This window comes from Periophthalmus magnuspinnatus, chromosome 11 (genome assembly GCF_009829125.3).
Source record: "Periophthalmus magnuspinnatus isolate fPerMag1 chromosome 11, fPerMag1.2.pri, whole genome shotgun sequence".
Lineage (NCBI taxonomy): Eukaryota > Metazoa > Chordata > Actinopteri > Gobiiformes > Gobiidae > Periophthalmus > Periophthalmus magnuspinnatus.
This window is the reverse complement of record NC_047136.2, coordinates 28,001,336-28,025,587: the sequence shown is the minus strand read 5'-3', so window position 1 is coordinate 28,025,587 and position 24,252 is coordinate 28,001,336. Positions and strand designations below refer to the sequence as shown.

At 39.4% G+C, this 24,252-nt stretch overlaps 1 protein-coding gene across 1 annotated transcript in view; it reads left to right on the top strand.

Annotated features, from left to right (window-relative positions):
• The window catches only part of khdrbs3 (KH domain containing, RNA binding, signal transduction associated 3), a 128,695-nt gene that overhangs the window by 82,101 nt on the left and 22,342 nt on the right, over nt 1-24,252 (top strand). Inside the window, exons 6-7 of the mRNA XM_033975260.2 lie at nt 2,491-2,656; nt 18,799-18,881. Of these exons, the coding sequence (XP_033831151.1) occupies nt 2,491-2,656; nt 18,799-18,881 (249 nt within the window). The remainder of the gene's footprint in view (nt 1-2,490; nt 2,657-18,798; nt 18,882-24,252) is intronic.

Below are 24,252 nucleotides of genomic sequence, written 5' to 3'. Positions count from 1 at the left end.
CATGAAAAAATATCACATCATACACAAGCTTTTTACTAGAAGTTGCAAAAACAGAACATTTAGGTCGTGTGAGGACTGCCATCTTCATCACAGATGCAGCTCCATTTTGACACTTGCTTTACCACTGGCTGAAATAGAAAGAATAAAAACAAAATGACTTGGAATGCAGCCTTGTGTGCTCTTTAACTTTTATGTAACACACACATATGAAGGTTGCAAACGTTTTGATTTCTTGCTAATTAGATTTCTTGCTGGCTCCAACTCAAAAATGGTTGAAACACACTGGTTTAAACTGAAATCTAAAAATCTTAAGATCTTTACATAGAATCCCCAAAATCTAAGTTGTATCCATGTGAACAAACATAACTAACATCTGTATATATTTGCAGTAATGGGCAGAGAGATGCACCACAGGGCTTGTTGTGTATAGAGAAATGATTCACTTGTTGACTGCGGGGAAGCTGGCCTCCACCCTCGCGGTTCCTCTTCCACCTCCTACTCAAAGTCCGCCGCTGCTCAGTGGATCAGAATCAGAGCTGGACTTATATAGTGAGAATCATTCTGGTCACTGGAGGGGAAGGAGAAAGGAAAAGGCAGAAATCTTCAATATGTTATTCTTTTTTTCACCATAGCTGAAAAGTGTAATGTATACTTAAATGTTTCTTTGCGGATGGTCAGCTGTGTTGCCATTCTTCAAACATTCTAAAAGTGCCTGTACTCTGTCTTTTTCCCAATGCATTTGAACAAAATCGTCTTGCCCCCGTACAGTTATATTGTATAAGCAGCTCTTGAGGACAAAATTAGTCAGCTGTGTACTATCTGCATCTAATCCACACACTCTATATATAAATGCTCATAGCTAACCTGCTAGCCACTGCGTTCCAAATAGGAAGTGATCATGAGTGCGCTTTCAGCTCCATCGACTCTGGCCCAATTCATTTTCTATTTGGAAAACGGTTGGCTCTCTTACAGCTGTTGTCAGGCTCGTCATTTTGGTCTTAAAATGTTTAACTCATTAAACTCGGACTAATACACTGTACATGATCCTGGTGTTTTTATTTTGCAGTTTTGTCTGTAAATCAAAATATTAACTTTAGTAACAGACAAATCAGGTGTATTCTTTCCACGAGATCCCTCCCGCTAGCGTTACTAAGAGGTTTGATTGACAGTGTTGCTAAGCTCCCGGTCCCAAACCAGTTAACTTCTACAGCCTCGCTCCTGATTGGTTCTTTGGTTGCTGTGGTACTGGTCAGAATATAGAACTCGGCTTCAAATTCAGGAAGTGTTAGCTTTACCTTACTGGCAAACTGCACACTGGCCTTGTTCTACTTACTTCATACTGTCTTTGTGTCTTTCTTGATTGAATTCATAGGTTGACTGGTGACCATCATCAGTGTTTGATTATTTGTTTTGAAATACATGAATTTATTGCAGTTATTCTGGTATAGTGTTACAGGATCTTATTGAATTGTTGCACCTAAAATACTGAAATTGGAAACTTTTGGCTTCAAAAGAACACAGATTCTTTTTTGTAAGTGTACCCTTGTAATTGTAATCAGTGAGCTGATTGTTGTTCCCTGCAAAATGTAATTAACAGAGTCATAATCATTCAATTATATCCAAAGACTCGTTAAACTTGTGAAACAGTATTTTTCAGTGAAACCTTGGTTTATAAAAGTTGTAAATGCTTGCACATAACCTGCAATGGAAAAACATGTATACATGACATTGTTTACTGCAAATTGAAAGCAGAAAATACAACCAATTCATTATACAATAGTACAACTGAAATCTGAAAGCTGCAGTGGATCATAAGCCAGTTTTCTTGTTGTGTTGATAGTCCAATTATTGTAAGATTTATGTCAGGTTTTTTCTGAAAAGTTTCCAGCAAATGTAAATCATGTCTCTGAAAGTATAGTTCTCATTCCAAAAAGAAAAAAAAGAACAGTCATACTAAATGCAAGGTTAACTTTTGAGCCATTAATCAACCATGTGATACCTTTTACTGAACTACTTTTTCCATTTGCAACTGTATTATGTATTATTGACTGATTTGCTAATTAGACCGCAGTAATAGTCTGTAATGGCTACCGATCCTTTGCTGCATGAGCTGGCTAATATGATACACCCAACGCAAAAGTCAATAAATAAGCAACATGTTTCTCAATGCGCACGATTGTACTAGCTTTTATAATGTCTCCATGGGAATGAGGAGAGGTTCAGATATTAGCAATTACACTGTTTCATCATGAAGACCCGAAATGCAGTGGACATTTTGTATTGGCCATCTAATTGTATCCGTGTAATACAATCTAGTATTGCTTATTTTGCTCATATATGCAGGTTACATATGCCACCTGATCTTGCTGTGCTACCGTTTCTCCTTCTTTATACCGTCTGATGCATTTACTCTGGGGGGGGGGATGCAAGCCCAAAACAACCCTAGATCGGCTTTCATCTAAAAATACTTCTTCTTGTGTGTTGTGTCAGAAGTCGAGGAGGTGTCCCACCCCTGCATGCTGCCGTGCCCAGAGGAGCAGCACCCAGAGGAGCCGTCTCCAGGGGGGCCAGAGGGGTGCAGAGAGCCAGAGGTGCCCCCCCAGCCGCTGGATACAGGCCAGCCCCTCCTGTAGTACAGGACACGTATGGAGAATATGTGAGTACATCCAAAGACATGGGGACACTGAAAGAGTATGTGGAGGCCTGTGTGTTTTACGTGTATGATTATGTAAGAGGTGCATGCTCGTTTTGCTTGACCTAAGGCTGAAATGAGTCATATTTTTATTGAGTCTTGATCAAATAGTTTTAAAATGTCAGTGATTAGCTTGGGGCTTGGTATGGTATCTCAGTCATTCCTGTGCCAAGAAAAGCACGTTGGGCCTCATCCATGAATGTTTTCTTTAGTAAATTGTAACTTCTGCTTTAAAAAGACACTGAGAGAAGACTGTGCCAGATTCACAATAAGCTCTTAAGCAGCCAACTGCCTTCTTAAATGAGAGCTGCACATAATTCACCAGTGTGACCTGGTCATGGACGGGATGACGGGGGGAGTTGAGTCCTGGGGGGTTATAAGAGAATAAGACTTGCTCTATATCATCCCCTGATCACTCGTTTTGTAGCAAATATTATTATTTTTTTTTTATATTAACTTATTTGTTACTGACATTACTTACTTACATGAATGACTTAATATATATTCGTAACTTCCTGGACAGAAAAAAAAGTCGCCACCAAAATAAAAAGATCACACACTCTAATATTTGGTTGTTCTGCCTTTAGTTATGACTACTGCACGCACCCGCTGTGGCAATGTTTCGATTTCGCTTCTGCAGTGTCACAAGATTTATTTCCATCCAGTGTTGCATTCATTTTTCAACTCTTGCATTGATGATGGTAGAGTCTGACGCTGCACAAAACCTTCTCCAGCACATCCCAAAGATTCTCAATGGGGTTAAGGTCTGGACTCTGTGGTGACCAATCCATGTGTGAAAATGATGTCTCATGCTCCTGAACCACTCTTTCACAATTTGAGCCCGATGAATCCTGGCATTGTCATCTTGGAATATGCCCGTGCCATCAGGGGAGAAAAAATCCATTGATGGAATAACCTGGTCATTCAGTATATTCAGATGTCAGCTGACCTCATTCTTTGAGCACAGACTGTCGCTGAACCTAGACCTGACCAACTGGAGGAGGCTCGTACCTATTTGCTTAGTTAAATCCAGGTGGCAACGTATTTTTTATTTTTTTTGGCCAGGCAGTGTATATCTCACTTGCTTTTATTACTTTAAGACTTTTGAGTAGGCAGCGAGTTCAGAGATTGCTGGATTGGTTTTGCCCTTTCTGTACAAACAAAAAACAGAAAGAAATGAAACCAGTCTTAGTTTTAACTGAACAGTTTGTTATTTGGTCCTGTTCTAGCCTCTGTATGTATTTATTTATTTTATGGTCAGCAGGTCCCTCTTGAAAATGAGATGTAAAATGTCAAGAGGCCATCCTGTATAAATAAAGGGTTTTTAAAGTGTTCAGTTGTAATGTTGTTGGACAGTTGCTGTATCGCTCGCTGTTATGTGTCTGTGCTTGCTGAAGCCAAATCATTTATTGTAATGACTTTTTCTGTTCTCAACAAAAATGCTTCAGGGTTTCAGGATTAGAACTGTGACCGTTTGTACATCGACTATAGTTACACTATGTCCTCTGGATAGTAAGCTTGCACTAGTCTTATACAATAGTATACAATTACATTACAGTATACAGTGCTATCTTGATGCACTATTACAGGTCTTTTTATTTGAACAAACCACATGGGCTTTGGGCCGTTTGCATTTCAGTCCATCTCTTTGCCATCTTGCTTCGAGTTGTTAGCTTGGTATTACACCTGCTCACTTAGAGGAGGGGTCTAATATGAGGCCCTGTATGTTATGTGCATGCTAATTAAACTATACTGAATACACTGAAATGTATTTGATTTATTGACAGAAGTTGAACAAATGCCATCAAAAAGAACTTGGTTTTATTAGAGGAGATTTATTATGCAAAAATTAATTAATTTTAACCGTATTATTGTTTCCCCCATTTACCCAGTGATTCGTGCATGTTTGAATAATCTTTTTTCTCCTGTATTAAAAACGTCATTGCTCCGATCTGTTTTCACCTCCACCCAGGCACATCCACTGTTTTGTGCTTACTTTGTTCTCCAGTTTTATTTTTTTAATCGGTGATACACATAGGATTCAGCAGCATTTCATATCAAACTTTTTGTAATTGGTAATAAAGTGAAAATAGCACGGTAACTGGGATAAATGTATATTAACAAGAACATCTTAACCATGTTTCTTGATCTGCAGTCTTCTGAGTTAGGCTGATAATTAATCATAATACCATTAAATAAAGCAGAATGACAGATAACCCCATGGTTTTAATTAGTAATTACCTTGTATATACCGTGGTCCCTCATTTATCATGGGAGTTAAGTTCTAAAAATAATACATGAAGTAGTCAACTTTATTTTGTACAATTATTCTATATGTTTTTGGCTGTAAAACCCCTCACCACACACTTTGTACACTTTTCGCACACAGGCATTAACATTTTCTCACATTTCTCTCTTGTTTAGGGATATTATCTACAAAGTTCAAACCTTTGTAGATAATATCCCTCTTCCTCGATGATCGCTTTAAATGTGTTGTTCTCGTGCCTCTGCTCCAGCAGTATCCACAGAGGCACCTCTCCGTGCAGAGAAACACTTTTAAGTCCAAAGCGTTTCTTAAATTTGTTGGTGCAAAACATTTCATCGACATCGACGGGTTTTGTCGGGGAGAAAACTTGCAAACATACAGCACTTCAGAGTCACACTGCGATCCAACATTTATGTAAATTTGTCTGAACACATTCTGTACTGTACAGGAGACACGGCACGGAGGAGACTGATGGACAATGGTCTACAGTCCCTGAGCCAATCAGGATGCAGAACACAATGCACGTTCATACACTGTAAAAAAACAAAAAACAAAAAAAACATGTATAATTGCACAAAAAGCAAACAGTGAGACTGCGAAAGGTGAACCGCGATATAGCAAGGGACAACTGTAGTATACTTACACTTTTATTTACCTTGTTATTACCATGATGTTACTGTGCTAGTCACTCGTGCTTCTCTCTTGTGGCGACAACATAGCATATTTAGGAAAAACATGGGACAGGAAGGTGGCCCATGTTTTAGAAATTGCCCCGACAGTCCTCACCTAACCACATGCGACAGATTTATTCAGAGGTGGCCATTATAATGCACCGAGGTCACACAGAAGGACTCCTGGACCAGCTGTTTCCCATCATCGTCGCCGTTGTAAAGCCTTTCCCCCGACACCTGCACCTGTGTTTTCTGGGTGCGCGGAGGGAAACGGAGGACCCCCAGCATCTGCTACATGATAAATCTTTGCACATCGTCACAAATTAGAGAGTGAATGAGACACTGTGCATTATATGAATGCATCACAATCCCAGCAGACAGGAGCTCTCCGGCGCGCGCTGACAAATGGCCTCTCGTGTTCATCAATAGACTGACAAAGAGATGTTTCTTCTTTCACGTTTGTTGTCTTTGTTTATTACCGCCGGGCATTTAGTCAAGCTCGGATCCATTCTTCTCCCAACTGTGCACAGGCACCCCAGGCCAGAACACTACTCAACTCGAGCGGATTTATTTTTCGCTAATTTACCCGTTTAACATTTGTTTGCTAACTTTATGGTTTAGTACTTTATTTTTTTATTCAGTTTGGATTTTTACTTTATGGGAAGTTAGATTTTTTCTGTTTCTGTTGTTTTTTCAACATTTTACCTGCTCTTTTAAAGCTCTATTGTACTTGTGTGTACAGAAAGCAGTGATATACAGTGACACAATTTAGTTTTTGTTTTTCCTTTATCCTTCATTATTATAAGGATAAGGTAGGTTAAGGCTCTAGTAAAGGGGGACATAACGATGCTTCAGCTCTAGCGCCTACAAAATTAAATAACTAAATGTCAATTGCTGTACTACGTACTTTTGTCCAGTGTGGGCTCTGCCAGCTGGAAGTCTCTATTGACATATTATTGTTTTACCTGCATGGTATTAAATTATCTTTCATTGTTTGTACTGCCAATTCTGCCATTGTTTTTTACTGCCATCTCTTGGAAAAACATGTATTCTTATTGTGATCGGGTTCCCCTCTAAAGGATCTGACTTGTAACTCGACCTGGTTGCCTCTTCATAGATAAATAAGTTTAATGCCATACTGTAGAACAGGGATGTCAAACACATTTTCACTGAGGGCCACATCAGGAAAATGAGCCAGATGTAATGTGAAATAAATGTAACTACTTTTTTAACTTGTTCATAAACTTTCTGTATGTATAACTTATTCAATTTAGAAATATTGCATATGTATTTCCATAGATGTAAAAATATAGCTGTATAACTTGCTATCTCCTGATAAACTGACATTTTAAGACAGTCATACCTTTTGACTGACCTTGTTGTGGGCCACATTAAATGTCATCCTGGGCCACATTTGCCCCGTGGGCCTTGAGTTTGACACATGTAGAACACTGTAGAACATTCCAGGCAATGAAACAACATCAGGGTCCGCCACCTTCTCATCTCCACGGTGATGAGAAGGTGGTGGACCCTCAACCAAGGCCAGCACAAATTTTCCAGCCGTCCTGAACAAGCCCAGTTTGTCCAGTAACACACTTTAGTGCAGTGCTGCTGGTGGCACAGTATGATAAATGGATATTGAACGTAAGGATGATTTTTAATGCACTTTTCTGAGCGGAGGATATCACATTACAGTCTATCCAGTTGTTACCAAACAGGAGCACATCTCAGTTCAGCTCTGGCAGTACCATCCGTCTTTGTTACCCAGTAATGGCTTCTATGATTCAGCCAAATCTCATTCCAACAAATTCATTAGCTGTGCCGTACCTGCTGCTAATCCTGTTGGAAAAGAATAAACTGTGATGCAATTCTGTATGGTGGCTTTTATGTCATCTTCTGAAATGGGAAAAATCATTGCTAATAAATGTTGACTCCATTCCGGTGCCAAATTAAGATCCGGTTGGAGTGGGCGAACAGGCAAGAACAAAGCATGTAGGCTGCGGATATGGGTATTAGACTATTGTTGTAGATGCTAACCGATATAGTGTTTTTAAAAGCAAAACATCTAAAAATGGCCTGCTCTCCCTCAGGAATCCTGTGTGCGAAGCAGGAATTGTTAATTGAATTGTGTCATCTCATAGGGCATTCCTTGTAGCACTTATCTAAATTGAGGGTAATGGATAGGAAAATGCCATAGTAAAATAAAGTCATAATTCAAGACAAATGCCACTGTATGGACTGGCATTGGGAAACAGGTGATCTAGTGATATTTTACAGGCCTTGAACATCTCTGACTGAGTGATCTGAGATATGTTATACTGTTGTTTCCTCATCCTCATCCTCCAAACATATCTGGAGTTATGTTTGTTTTGTTCACACATGTTTAACACTGAGTTCTTCTCTCAAACACAAAACACTCTCCACTGCATTTTTTTTTTAAAGTTCATTCATCCTTACTAGATTCATTTGGATGATTTCAGATGTGGAATTGCTAATCTCTACTGAACAAAAGGTAAAAGTATCTGCTAACTTCATGACATCATAAGGTGGAGCAGAGCATTTTGAGATGTACAAACTAATAATAAAGGGTTAACTTGGCTTAAATCTCACAAGACTCAATTTTGTGTAATATAGCACCTTTAAAATAATGTGATGTGATGTACTGAAAACTCGATTTCAAACTGTTTTTTAATATTTATAAAAACAAACCTGATACTGATTTTCAACATCGCACTTCTCTCTTGAGTTAATTGTATCAGCTTTCTGTTCATGTTTGGGTTGCTCAATTTGACACTGCATTGCCCTGTGTTAGAATGTCAAAAAAGATCAGAAAAAAACAGTCCTTAATACATTTAATAAATATGTTCCAAATGAGTTGGAAAAAAAAATCAGAGGTGTACTATATTCCAGAGAGTGCGAATCCTGACCAATCCTGGACTCTCATTGGCTACCCCATCCTACTTTTACATCAAATTAATGCAAATAGGTGAAATTGGAATGGGAAATGATTTGAATTTATGTATTTGATCAGGGACAATGCACAAAAGACATTAACCTCATATAAAATAGAAAAACTTCATCACGTCATGTGTCAGGCTTTAGGGAAAATGTTCGTTTTTACCTGCAGTTCATGGACAAGTTGATGTTGATCTTTAATAGTTCACCAAAATGAAGTGGAAAAAATGAGTCTGGACACACCCCTGAATCAGCTCCTACTCTAGATGTAGCAACCAAATAGTATGAGTTGTCCTTTCTAATATTTGGACCGTCTATTATTACTGTGGACATCTGTACTTTGTGTTCGGTGAAGAATGGCTGTGGAGAATCCATGACACTGAAAAAAAAACTAAATCCTCTTTATCCACTGTGTAACACCAAACACATTTAATATTCTTAAATCCAGGTATGTCCTCAAATCAAGTACACAAGATGACCTTAAATGTCACAACACAAAACAAACCAATTTCACTTTTTGCTCGCCTATTGCCAGACAGACGCAGACGGATCAGCTTCCCAAAATAAGCTGTGGTCAAAAAATTGCAGAGATCAAGATGAACGGCGGCCAGAACAATGGCGAGGGAAAGCTTGGACATTTGTCAATTGTAACGCGGCCTTGCCATACTTCAACTTGATGCATGAGCGAAGTGTTTGGCATCTCTGATCTGATAGAACTGTTTCTGTTTCAATGAGAGGCGGGCTTCGGAAAATTCTCAGTTGTCTGAAAGATGCTGGCAACAAAGGCGCTGTAAATGACAAATATTTTCTTCTTAAATGGCCTGTATCTAATTTTAATGTATTCTTATCCAGATAAATGCATTTTGTGGTAAAAGATTCTGAATAAGAAAAAAATCGAGAAAATGTAAAATATAACCCATTCATTTTGCATAGCATTTTCTCAGGTAATAACTAATGGAGCTCAACAGTGACCACTCGCCCCTGGTTCGTGATGTTTCCATTAATTTCTCATAGACTTTCTGGAAAAAAATAATTAAGTTTGAAAGCTTGCTCAGGGATAATCAGCTCTGTGGTAACTAATGACCCAAAATATGTAAAATCTGTTACTAAAACTTTATAAATTGCTCAGTTATTGAAACATTTAGCTGAATTTTGCAGCTTAAAACAATCATGTCATGGATATTAGTTACCACATAGCTGGTTAGCATCTGTCGCACTTTTAAACTCGTTTTTGTTCATAGAGTCAATGTGAAAAATGTATGCAAAATTAACTTTTGGAACCAGGGCGAACTTTAAAAAGGGCAGAACATTTGAGCTGCAAACAGAGGCTAATAACGGTCAACTTCTTTCAACCAATCAGACACATTGTTACTAAGAATCATGGGAAACCACCTGCCTGACACAATCCCAGACACTTGATTCTCTGTCATGGTGCATTTTCAAGAGTAACAAAAAGTAAATAGTACACATAGATTGGGAAACAACCACATTAGGCTATTCCAGACAGTGGTTTCCGTGTCTCGCCGCAATATCACAGTGGCAGACAGGACTACGTGGGCGGGGCTAAAAGTTCAAACTAAAACACGCTCCTGACGCCTGGTTTGAAATCAGGTTCGGGCCTTTTAATCCTGGAGTGATGACAGAGGTTACATCGCTGGGGTTCTTTGTTTTCAGGGCGCAGTATCACAGGGCGTTACTTTGGCTTTATGGTGAAGACGTTAAGAGCATCGTGAGACACAGCTGTGCACAGGCGAGACGTCGCTTCTTCGAGCAGATGGTAGAGTAATGTAGTCGTCTGGGAACAACAAGCCTCTTCTACTTGTTTTGATTTGCTTAATTTTGGGGATTTCAGCATCAGCCAATTCAGCTTTGGGCTTTGCTGGAATATTCATAATGAAGGGAAAGTCTGGGGTCTTTAGAATTCTATGAAATAAATGGTTGAATTTATATTTTTGGTAGAAGTTACGACATAAGATGCATTGAGTGATGTATGCTTTTTCATTTGCTGTATCTCTTCACTCATACTGTAAATAAGACTATTACTTACTACGTTTATATTCTGTATTAATAAAAAAAACACCATAGTCTTCATTTAACTAAGCATTTTCACATTTTCAGATTTTTCAGATTTCCTTGAAATTTTAATATAATGTTCACGGCCCTTCGTCCTGTTGTGAAGCGTCTACATAGAATCCTTCTTGCTTTGTCCATTTTTTATTTTGTTCCACATCACCACTATATCAAAATGGGTTTCACTGTTTGAATGTACAAAATATTTCCAAAAAACCCTTTCTCACCAAACTTAAATAATATTGATATTTCTAATACTTTTAGTGCTTTTACCCCTTAACGATGCCTTAGATGGAATTTCTCTTGATTACATAGTTATTCCTGGAGGAAGATCCAAAACAAAAATATATTATTGTTGAACCAGATTTTATTTTATTTTTTTCTACTAAGTGACCTGCACTTATTATATTGATTAAAACTATTTTATTATTGTGTCTTGCATGCAAAAAATGCCAAGCCCTTTAATGGGCTTATAAGACACCATTAACAAAATACAATAGGCCAGTTGCCTGTGCTACAAAAACCAATAGACTCATTTAAACATCTGCCACTTCTTCCAGGCTTAAACATTAGAATTAAACAAACATTTCAAATCCATTTACTATATTTAAAGAAAGACACGTGCAAAATTGATTAAAAACATATTCACTTTATTAATGAATTTGCTGTGGGTGCGACCATTATCTGTGGCCCTTTTTCCGGTTGTTGTTGTTTTGCACTGGGCTGATCTCAATAACTTATATTGAAACCACAAAGTCATTTTCAAGCCATCCAGAGAAAGTGCATTGTTGTTGCTGCACATGAAGACTGGACATTTTGTACAAATCAAATTACCTGATATAATATTATAGTAGCAAGCCTTTTTCTAGTTCTTCATTGAAATTAATTGAATTCCCACTTAAAGGGCTTGTACACGATATTTTCTCTTGCATTTGAGGGTCTTGTCCTAGTACAGATATATTGCATAAGCAGCTTTTGAGGTCAGAACCTCCTTATCGTTAGTTTTAAGATTCTGTCCAATGCTCCGCCCACAAGCCGACGTCACCCATGCTCCCACACGACAACTCTACATAAATATACAAAAGCAAGATACAAAACAAAACTGTACTCTACAACTTGACAAACCTGATGTGAAGTGCAGTAGTTTCATTAGTGGGATGTAGCTGATTATGTTGCGGTAGCGCTCTGGGGAGTGACTTAGCGTGACTTAGCGTAAAAACGAAAGTGAAATTTATAAAACATGCTAGTATGTTGTTTGTGGTGAATATAGAATTTTCAAATAATACAAGGTAACATGGTGATCTAAATATGTGATGTGTTAGCAGTTAATACTCAATAGAAGTAAAATACCCCCACTTTAAGACAGTAAAAATAAGGTACCCCTTTAAGAGGAAATGCCAAAATGAAAGGAAGTGCGGGTCAGTGGCAGTCAGAGTATGGGTCAGAATAAGGCCAGTAGAAGTTTGTGATGTCGTCTGAAATGCCATTTATTTATTAGATGGAGCTCTGCATTTTCTGGGTTGTCGCTTTTCTTTTGTAAAATATGTTATTACTGTAAATTCCCACTCTCAAATGCATGCATCCAGCGCGTGCCCCATCCTCACCAGTGTCACGCGCCTATCTGCCGCGGTGTTATTGTGGAGCACAGCGGAGCGTCTCTGATAGCGCTGTAGCAACACGCCGAGCCGGGCCCTCCGTTAGTCTTCAGTAACCTTCGAGGCCAGTGCTTATCTTTTAACAACACGCCTCTCAGCCCGTCCGCTGGCATACAAATGAAAGACTCACTTAGGGGCCCTCATCCTCCTCCTCTCCCTCACTCCCTCCTCCAGCACTGTCACGCTGATCGTGTTTAGCGGCGGGGAAACATCGCTCGCCCATTGTACTCGTCGACATATTTGGAGTAAACGCTGTACCAATACAAAACACATCAGATATTACAAAAGCTTCATTTACACTGATGTTGCTGCCTTTTAAAACAGCTTTGCCAGATTCCCACAATGTGCCAGGGTGATTTATAAGCCGGGCATGCCTCTCCTCTCCGTCTGTAACTCAATTATGGAGTAGTGTGCTCTAATAAATGGCAATAACATGGCATTGTTAAAGTTTAATGTGGCTCTTAATACCAGGCAGAGCGGCCGGGCAGTGGCGAGGGAGCAGCATTCAGATAGCGTCACGTAGCACAAGACAAGGGCCCCCTTTACGAGTAATGGCACCGAGCTCGGGCTGTGGACAAATCAGGCCAACCTTGATTACATTAGCCCACTTTTGAAGCAACAATGTAGTTCACTCCAGTTTTATACATTTTCTTTGTTCATGCTTTTATATTCAAAATGTATTATCAAAACCATAAAACAATTTTCAGTGCATGTTTGTATTACACAGAGACTGGAAGGTTTTAAAGTCTCAAACAACCAATTGCAACTTCAGTGTAATCCAAGCCTATACAAAGACTAGTGTTCAAGCTTGATACTCATTTAAACAGGTAATACTGAAAATAAATCACATATACAGAACAGAACTGGACCTTTCCTGAACAGTATCATGTGTTTTGTCAGCAGTTGAATCTACAATCCTACCGAGATCTATTTTTATTGTTTGTCACACACAGAGAAAGTTTAGTTTTAACTGTATTCGCACTTTTCTGACATATTGCCCACGTTAGGAGTCTGGACTGGATTTGTGTTAACTTCTTTTACAACTTCGCAGGACCAAGGCGGAGTTGAGCACCACTAGAATACAACAATGCACTGACTAAACTGCTGTACAGTTTAACATAACATAGTAGAGCCCTCTGATCTTGTCAACATCAGCTGCTTTTATAGTAATATTTTGCATGGGAGCAAGACTAATTTCACTCTATGACAAGAACAGAATTACCATATTTTCCGGACTATAAGTTGCACTTTTTGTCATAGTTTGGCCGGGGGTGTGACTTATACTCAGTGATTTATATGTGAAGTACGTGTTTTTTCTTCATTATTATGCATTTTTTGGCTGGTGCGAATTATACTCCACTGTGACTTATACTCCAGAAAATACAGTAATTAAAATAATACTTGATTTGACACAAATGCTACTGTCTTTGTTACAAAACTTATTTTTGGCTGTGTTTAAAGTTTACATAGTCCAGATAACAATCAAAATGTGTTTTTTTATATTGGATTAGTCAGCAACTTACACTCTGGTGCGATTTATGCTCCGGAAAATACGGTAGACAGTTTCAAAACAAGTGTTAGGTCGACATAACTTCACTATCAACCCTCACTTTTTTTCAGCTAAGCATCAATAATGCAGTTAGTGTTTATGTGCTTTCTTACCTAGAGAACAGCCTTTAGCTACTGATAAATAAAATGCATTTAATATAACAATATTTAATCTACACTGGATAGATATTCTTTTGTGCTGAGCCATGTTGCACATCCAGCACATTTGTAGAGAAGTAAACCACTCTCTGACCCAGGACCGAGATATCCAGTGACTTACAATGTACAACATAACCACAAAATGCTGCGAATACTTCATACAGTGCTACGTTTAGCAAGCTGTGTAGCGTTGCATTGTGCTGTGTCCATAGGGAAACAATAAGTGCTACCGTGAATGCTAATGTATACATAGAATGGGCCCTGGAATACTGCGGTCAGAGGTGGAGATAGTGAGAAAAATGATTTACGGATTTATGGGTATTTGTTATAGAATACAATGTCTGCTGCTCTCTGAATGTAATATTATCTTCTGTGCATAGCTATCATTTCTTCTCATACAGGGGGATATGAAATTCATTATAGCAATTTACAAACAAAGCACAGACTTGTTTTTAAGACGCAAGGCATGCACAGGAAATAGCAGGTAATAATATGCAGTTATAAAGTTCATGATATTGCTAATCTAATATGACTGGCGCCCACACAGCTCATTATTTTTAATTAGCCCCTCCCCCTCATCTACAGCCGTGTTTTATGAGGAAGCATCTCACATCTATTCTCGTCCAGTCCCAGCGCAGGTGGCTTTACATCGGGCAGTATAAAAATCAGGTTAGTATATCACGTTAAATCACATCAAATGGAAGTGAAAGAATGAAATATTCATGTTAAGCTGAGCAGTGAGAGAAGTGTAGCTTGTTTGCTTTGATATAACAAATATTATAACAGAATGTTATAACTTTCTCATCTTGTTCCCAGGTCTGGATTGAAACCGTAACTTTCTCTTTTGGATGTTAATTCTTAAATAATTAAGGCACCAACTGAGCATCTCTTTAAAATTCAGAGGATCTTCGTCGTGAGTACCTTAGTGGAGGATGTAGCTCATGCATCTTTTTGGGTCGATGTACCACTTTATACCAACGGCACCTTGATTAACCTTAATAAAGCATGAGTATATTGTAGTAATTATACATTTTTAACCGGCATGTACCCGAATTTTAACCAGAAGACTTCCCTTTCCACACTCACTTCCTCCAACTCTTCTGGGGGGATCCTGAGATGTTCCTGGCCCAACCAAGGGACATAGCTCCTCCAGCATTTCCTGGGTCTTGTCGTAATGCAGGCAAATCGGACCAAGAGATGCAAGACTCGGGGAAAGTTTACAATGTTTATTTACAGGTTGTGAATCAATATACAATAAAGTGGGTTGATCTGGCGGGGAAGGATCAAGGGGCAGAGCAGGCGGCGTAGCAGAGCCAACAGTGCGGGCAGCGCCGGGGCGGGGAGCAGAGTGCGTGCTGGGGTCCGGGAACGTGGAGTGCAGGGACGGAGACAGGGCGACCAGAGCCAGAACAAGGAGCAGGGTGCGGAGCGGGGTCCAGAGACATAGAGTGCGGAGAACAAGACGAGACAAGACTGTACCAGGACTGGAGAGCGGGGTCGGAGCAGAGGCGGGAGCGCAGGAGCTGGGAGGGTCCAGGGGACAGGATCTGAAGGGTAGCATGAAAAATTCCAATGAGCAGGATACAAGGAGCAAAATGCAAAATACAAAGACAAGTTAAATATTCATGTGGACACGCGGACAATCTGGCACGGAGTGTCTGGTTGATTGCGTGGATGAGCTGCAGGTGTGCGCGGGAGGAGCCAGGAGCTCAGCCCGGCTCCGGCAGGTGAGGGAGGGAAGGAGCAGGACAGGAGGCAAAACATGGAGCGGAAAGTGCGGATCGTGACAGGTCTCCCCCAGGGCCTCCTCCCAGTGAGACATGCCTGGAACACCGCCCCAGGGACACGTCCAGGAGGCATCTGGAACAGATGCCCGAGGCACCTGAGCTGTCTCCTCTCAATGTGGAGGAGCAGTGGCTCTACTCAGAGTTCCTCCCATGTGACTGAGCTCTTCACTAAGGGAGTACCCAGCCACCCTGCAGAGGAAACTCATTTCGACCGTTCGTATCCACAGTCTTGTCCTTTCAGTCATTACCCAAAGCTGAAGAGGGCAGAGGGCAGACTGTTTTTCAGCTAAATGGATCTTGCCCCAGTACAGATGTGTTGTATGAGCAGCTCATGAGGTCAAAATAAGTCAGCTGCGCACTGCCTGCATCTAATTATAAAGTGTTTTATTGCCTGATCAGGATGTGCACGGTTAGCATGCAAGATGTTGTTACGAATACAGTCACGGAAAAAGTCTGCTCTGGTCTCTGTGAGTTTATGTATGAACATAACAATTGCAAACTGAACTAGTTCTGTTTGTTATATTTTAATGCAGTAAAATCAGGTGCAGTGCCTTTAAGCCTTTAAACATAACCATTTAGTCTGTAATCATTCAAATATTATGAGACTCCAGAGACCATCTGTTTAGTATTACAGGTCTGTGGTCAGTGTGCAGAAGAGTGATTAGGATCATGGTTCTCTTGAAGTAACTATATTGAATTAAAATACATAAATCATTAAAAGTTATTATAGTTTTGTTGTTGTTGTTTGGTGCACACTGGTTTATATATTACAGTGACCCTCCCAACAATTGTCAGTTGAAGTGTTGGGTGATTATCATGTCTATTCTGTAAAATAAATCTTTTTGTTACTCATGAAATGTCTGTTGCAACGTGTTTAAAATCATAACTATATAGAGGACAGAAAATAAAATGTCAGTCAGAAGTTGAATGGCTTTTGTGTTAACAGTGCTGTCGAGTAAACTTAAGCGGCCCAGACAGCTGACTATGTGGTTTGCTACAGGTTTTGACATTTTGAAGGTATTGTATTGCTCTTGTGACAACGAGAGCTTTCATGTTTTCGTCGAACTTGGGAGATTCCTGTAAGTCAGTGTTCATAGCTGCTTATTTTTCCAAGTACTGTGAAACAAAGCCTTTTAGATGGACTGAAATTGAATGAGTGTCTGGACCCGCCATGTGTCTGAGGAGACAGAGAGGTTCTATCAGTTGTAAATGGAGCGACTGTTCTCTGCAGATAACAAAAAGAACGGGTCTATTCAGGTTACAGGCAGGTTAGAGCCGTTTAGCATCAGCTCCTAATGTAAGGAAGCTGAAGTGTCTTCAAACACACTATTCACCTTCCACCTTCAGCTTAGTGATTTACAGTTTGACCCTCTGTCTTGTTATTGAAAGTGATTTTTACAGAGGTATAAAGTAAAACTTTGTGTCCATGCCAAACAGTAGTTAAAAAGAAAAGCAAATAAATCACTTGGCATGGTCTGAGATTTGCTTTTATGCTTCCTAACAAACTAAAAACTTGTTTTAACAAGGTTAAGAACTTCATAATTCATTTGTGCAAAATTATTTGAGAGAGTGCGAGGTTTGTTAAATCAATTTTGAAAAAAAAAAAAAAAAACTATGACAAGAACAAAAAATAAATACTAAAAAATAAATAAATAAATAAAAATCCTGTCTTGCTTGGACGGGACTTTTCAACAGTTCAAGATTTGAGTTGTTTGTCAAAAGTGCAGTGTGTCTGTTTACTGTGCTCTTCCATTAGTGTGGAGGGGCTCATGGATTCTTCTGCTCAACTTCAAATGCCTCTGGAGACAAAACTTGCCTTCTAGCTCAATCTGGAAAAAGAAAATAGTACACATATAGTGCACATAGTCATACGCTATAATATTTGTTTTACATTGCTTGAAAAGGATAAAGTACATCCTTGTTTCTTCATAATAACAACAAATAAAGTGTTTTACCTCCATTTAAATATTCCCTTATTTATGGACTGGAATTCATTAACAAATGGCCTGGCGCTTCTCTTCCTCGCCAAAGCCATACACAAACTGCTTACTCAAGAGACTGGGCCAAAACAGTTTGTCTTTTTTTTTTTCTTTAAATACATTTTTTCCGAGTTTTCTATGTTTATGGCATTTTTTTAAATAAAAAAAAAAAATTCTTAGAGGATTCCCACTGCATTAATAAAAAGACCCAGTCCAAATCTGGACTCAGTTTGACATGATATTTTTTTCCAGTCAGGTATTATTCCTTTAATAATCACACTGGCTTTTGTGGAACATAAGTCTCATTTATCCTAAGTTAGGACGGGCGCGGCACTGGTTGCCTTTGATGTTCCTGTCAGCGAGGCATGGCGTGGGGGTGAGTGGGGGGGCACTAACAGATGTTCCAGGCTGAAGCTTTGAGGTGCTGATGAAACGTTAACACACTGAGAAGCTCCGCGTGGCACTGTCACCGGGCCTGACAGGAGACCAGGGCAGAGAGCAGCAGTCTCCAAGAACTACAAGATTTGTATTTGACTTTGACGAAGGCGGCTTTGATAAACATTGAGGGCACTTCATGCACAAAAAGCCAAATTGAGTAACGTGTCTTTTTCCTTTCATGTTTTTGCGTAATTTTCTTTGTGGAGGGCCCGTTGTTTAGTTCTCCTGCTTCTTTGCTCGACTGTCTGTCTATCCATATTCATATAGCATCATTGCTAGCTTGTGCTTGGCTAACTGGGATTTGTTAGTTTGGTGAAACTCATATTTGTAAGTATGTTTATTTGTCCACATACAACAGGGGAACAGGCTGAACATGTTTCGTCACAACACATTAAGCCATTATGTGACCAGTCATTTGTGATGAACAGTTACTTCTGCCAGTATTTGAGATAATTGAAATCAGAGACCAAACTGAAGCTGAGCACAGACGTTGCCCAAATAAAACTGATGTCTAATGTGCTGTCCATTAAACGATGAAAACAGAGGGTCTAATAACATGTGATGGTCTTGTGTTACAGGAATATGATGACGGCTATGGGACATCGTACGACGAACAAGGATATGAATCATACGACAACAACTACAGTAATCAAGGACAGAAGTAAGTGCCCATTACTCTGAGGACGTTACTGCTTCTTTTGTTCTAATGGCATCTACAGTGTTGCACAGATGTTTTGAAGGCTGCTTTGTAAATAAGGCTTCTTTTTACGTTGTGCTTGTTAGAAAAAGTTCGAATAATCCCTTTAGACATGTATTTTTGAGAAGCTAACATTGTTTATGGTTCAGAAAGTGTATTCATGATTATTGAAACGTTTTCTTGTGAGTAACTTTGTGGGAGCCTGAGTTCAGATGAAGGTTGTGAAGGCTTTTGGTGCGGGAACAGCTGGGTTATGTTGCATGAGCCGTTAACACTAATTAATGCTCATTTTCTGCACTGTTTGAAACTCTAAAGAACACTTCCTCCTAATGAGTAATTCCTCTTCAAGTGTGAAATGTTTTAATTGACCTTTGAAATGTCCTAAAAATTAATCAGAGATGAATCTTTGCAGAAAATTTTGATTTTTAAGGAATCAATCTTAATAGATGTAACCACTTATTTAATCAATTAATTACCTTCAAATTTGAAAAAAAAGGAAAAAAAAAGTTTAGTTCAGTTTCACAATTTAAGTTTTGTTTGTGTATGAAGGGGATTTTTTTCACAAATAATGTCCACATATTCACTAATAGAGGCATTATGCACAGGCCACACACTCAAAATTGTGTACAGCTGAAAATGCGTGGCTGACTTTTAGTATTTGGTATGAAAACAAATATTCATAAATAAATCGTAATTATTCACATATTTTAAAGATTTTAAAGATGTTTTCTGTATCAAATATAAAAAAAGAAGAAAAAAAATCCTTCCATTCTACAATCACCAAGTGTGGGAGAAAGATGTAGGCGATGAATAAATCATAAAAATAGCTAAAAGAAATAACTAAAAGGTCAACTTGCAATTTCACATTCACATTTTACTTCTTGTAAACATGTTTCAGAACTTTCCTGTGGTGTGGGGGTCGAGTAGCCTCTAAATCTCTATACATTATGTATAAACTGCACTAGGGAAAGATCTTCTGGATGTCTATACATTAAGAAGTCAATTACATTATCCACAGTTATGTTGGTAAACAAAAGCCAAAGTTAGACTGTTGTGAGGGCATGTGATGTAACCTCAATAATGCATGAAGTTTTCTACTGTATATTTTGACAAGAGAAATGACTGACCAACCACTGTCTCCAAACCAATGATCATCTTCACTATTTCCCTCTTCCAGTTTTTGATTGTTGGTCTATCCAAATGCTTTCCCAGGTCATTCCATCTGCACACTCCACAAAAACATAGCCGTAGATTTTTGACTCATCCTCCATCCTTTCTACAAAACAAGCACACTGTGTTTCTCAGCGTGAGGTGTGAAGGTGTGATGTAGCCTAGAAAAAAATGTGGAGAGATAGCAGCAAAGATGGATGAAGCCTGGCTGACATACATCTTGACAAAAGAAAACATAAACCACCCGGCTGACAAAAGCCTTATTCCCAGTGCTATTCCATTTTAAACGTCACCATGATCTTTCCTTTTCTTTTGAAGTGGCCTGGATGGGCATACATAAACGCTGCTCATTGTGCAGAAGATGAAATACAGTGGGACAAACCGGAGCAAAAGCCTTTTGACCTTGTGTGGCTTGGAGAGTGCGATAGCTCCCTGGATATAAGGAAATCAATATTCTGCATTTAGCCGCGCAGGAGCCTCTGGTCAATGGAGCAACTCCGCACCGCCGTGCTGTTTTTGCATTGACACGAAAAAGGCATTGACCCAATAGCACCTTTAGCTACATCATCTGAAAGGTCAAACTAATATGATAACTGGAAGAGCAGGATTTAGGTTGTGAAAAAAGATAAGGTTATAACCTAACTGTAGGAATCATCCTGTACTTATTGTAAAATCAGAACATCTCCTACTAGACTCCATTTTTTAATATTGTCATACGTCCTCTCATTATACCATGATAGGCTGTATTACTGCCTGTCCCAATTAATCAAGCCAAATGATGATGATTTTTCCTTAAACAGCACATGCATGTGTGTAAAATAGATAAAATAATGCTCATTTATTGAGCACAATGTGAATTTAGCTGCTCTAAATGCAAAATACATCATAATTGACCAATAAGACTCAGGTCTCTGTCTTCCACATTTACTATTTTAAACTACAAATCACGAGTAAATGTGTGAAACTCTGACAATAAAGAACATTGGAGGTTGTGTTTTCAACTATCAGTCTCTAGTACAGTGTCTGGACTGACTGCATGATCACATTAGAACAGAAATTGAGGTGCGTCTTGGTGCATGGATCTACAATTTGTTTGAGCGAAGGAAAACATTCCACTTCTCTGTGTATTTGTGCAGTTTATGACTTTGTTTAACTCACGTGTTTGTCCTGTCCAAGCGACTCCTCTCCTGACCTTCACAGACATGAAGAAAATCACATCCAAACAGTGCGTCCTAAGCGAGTGTGTATCCATTACACACAAGTTCATAAAGTCAGAATATGTCCAGCTCCATGTGGCCCACATGGCTCCATACGTCCTGCACACTGCACATGTTAAAAAGTGATATTCTTCCTTTTTGTAGACAGCGCTGTTTGAGCCCAACAGTTGTTTTGAGGCAGAAGGCGTCTGGTGTGATGATGAGTACAGACGTGCTGCCTAACTTCTCTGCAGGAGCGCTAATATGTTTTCAGCTTATGTTGACTAATTATTTATTAAAATTATAAACGTTTTCACAGCAAACATGCGTTTAATATCTGTCAAATGGCTGAGAATATATATTTAATGGGGCAAATTATTTCAATACAGTGGTATTCAATATTGTCGTCATATCCCCCAATTCTAATTGTACAAAATGGAACCTCACACAGGACGATGTGCTTCAGTGTTATATTTTTTAAAATTTTACCTTGCAAAAGTACTTTTTCTTCTGCCGAGTCTTAGGTGTGGCTCACTTAGTTTTTGTCTGTGAGTGAATAAAGGCACAGAGGGACAGGCGGGTCATTCTGAGCAGCACACAACATACTGTACATACACAGACTCACTTATTATTACAAAGGGAAGGGTCCATGGACAGAGCTAAAATAAACCACAAATATGAATTTTACTACAAAGATATTATACACTACCAATCCACTTAAAAAACAAACATACATACAAATCTGCCCGGCCCTTTAAAGTAGCAATCTTGTTTTTCATGTTACCAATGTTTTATTTTTGTCAGCGTCATACTTGTCAAAAAGCATGTCACTGATCTCATCTTATTTTTGCATCACACGCCCTCTCCCCCGTCAAGCCTTAAACAGAATATGCACAGATCCTTTCGCACTTCTCACGGCTATTTGTTTCTAACTTGAATGGTGATGAAGGCGCCTGGGTAAAGGTAGGGAACGTCGAGAGGCTGAAGAGAAATGGAGTCCGCGATGGAGGGCCCGGAGGGTGGGCCGCTCAAAGAGATTTTCATGTGTGTTATCTGGCAGGAGACGGAGCTTCTAATAGGGTCCAGACTTCCAAGAGAGTGCGCCCCCGGAGACAGCTGATTCACTTACCGCTGTGCGTTTCGTGTCCTGGTTTTAGCTTGAAAAGTGACTGCCTGTACACAGCGTTGGCGGTCGGGGTAACATGGAGGCTAGATTGATGCAAGGCTGTGTATGGCATGCGACAGGGGAATATGGGAATCGTTTGTTTGATGTCGGGGCTCCAGTGATTTGCAGATGTCATGGGAAATCCACATTGCCTTCTCTGGGCCAGGTGCAGCGTGTGGTGACAGATGTGGCAAAGGTTACGTCACAAGCATAAGTGTGTTTACAGAATGGCAGTTTCCAGACCTGAATGTATTTTTGAAAATATTTGCCTGTCATGAAATAGTAGTTCCAACCCAGGCTGTCACTGCTGGCCTGTATCACAATCTCATATACTAGAGTGATAGTTTTCACTTGTCAGTCTCCCCTCGCATTTCCACAACCAGATAGCTCAGAATTTGTGTTAAAGATTCACTCATTTCCCATTCCCCATTCAACCCAAGTTATTTTTGCTTTGCAGAATCCATTTTGCTCAAAAAAGACTGAAGCACCTCAAGCAGATGCATCAGTAAACATTGACAAATCAATTCTCAAATATTGCAGAGCGCAAGTCTCAGGTGAACTATACCCTACTGTTCTGCTTTTCCTTACTTATTGAGATCCAGTCAAGACTAATGGGACAGCACAGTGGTTAGCACTCACATCACAGAAGATCTAGTATTTTCTAACTGCACATGGATAATCTGCGTGTTCATCTTTGGTCTTAGGGTTTGCTTGGCTGTTCTGCTTTCATCTACCACCAAACTGTGTGGTTCATGCTAGGTCATAGTGGTTGACAACTCTCTGGACCATCTACACACTTTAAGTTATGCTCTTATTACTAGTCTCATTAAAAGCCACGTCTAAATTCAGAACAATGCATGAGTTGTAATGTACAGTGTAATTGAATAGAGTGCTGTGATAAAGGCAAAGTGTGCAGGAGTTTAGAGGCCAATGATGAGGCTGAGGTGGCTGATGGTTTCGCTGCTTCAGTTTACACTGTGTATCTGGAACAGCTTGCAGTAAACAGCAATGAAGGGATATACAGTTGTTGTGATATATATTTAAAAAAAAATCTGAATAACCCCCGTGCAAACATTAGCACAATAATGAGAATTCAGTGAAGCACATATGTAATAAACAGGAGCAGTTTCAGCAGCAGCATATAGAGCATAACAGCAATAAGTGCATAACAGGGACGTACAGACACATATGTGCAGTTTTAATATTATGTTATCCAAGAAGTTCAGTTCAGTGTTACATGCCCCCTCCCCTGTTATGAAGGGGAGGACACTTACACAGTATGGGTGTGGAAAAATAAGGTTATGGTTAAGATGCACTTTATTAACCTTGTAGGGAAATTTGTCCTCTGTATTTGACCCATTCTTCAGGAGCAGTGGGCAGCTCGGTGGGGATCCATGTCCAGATGTTGTTGCTAGGCTTGGTGAGGACTTGGCTGTGGGTTTGTGGATGTTTTTGGGTTGAAAATTATTGCTACAAACTTTTGAGATACAGTATCGTATGAGCATCGATAGCAACAAGAGTATTGTTTATGTCTTTTACTATATTATTTTGTGCCCGTGCTACTATTTATTTGGGTGTGTTTTATATCAGATTTGTGCAGGCAGTGGTTTAACAAAGAAATACTGTTGTTTTAAAATGGATTTGGTTCTTAAAAAAATAGCATATGCCGTATATCGAATATCGCATGTTTGCATATTGGATTGTGTATCGCATCAAATTGTGAGGGACTCCCTGATTCCCCAACCCTATTACACAGTACATAGTACATTAAAAACAATACACATACAAACATAGTACAAAGCAT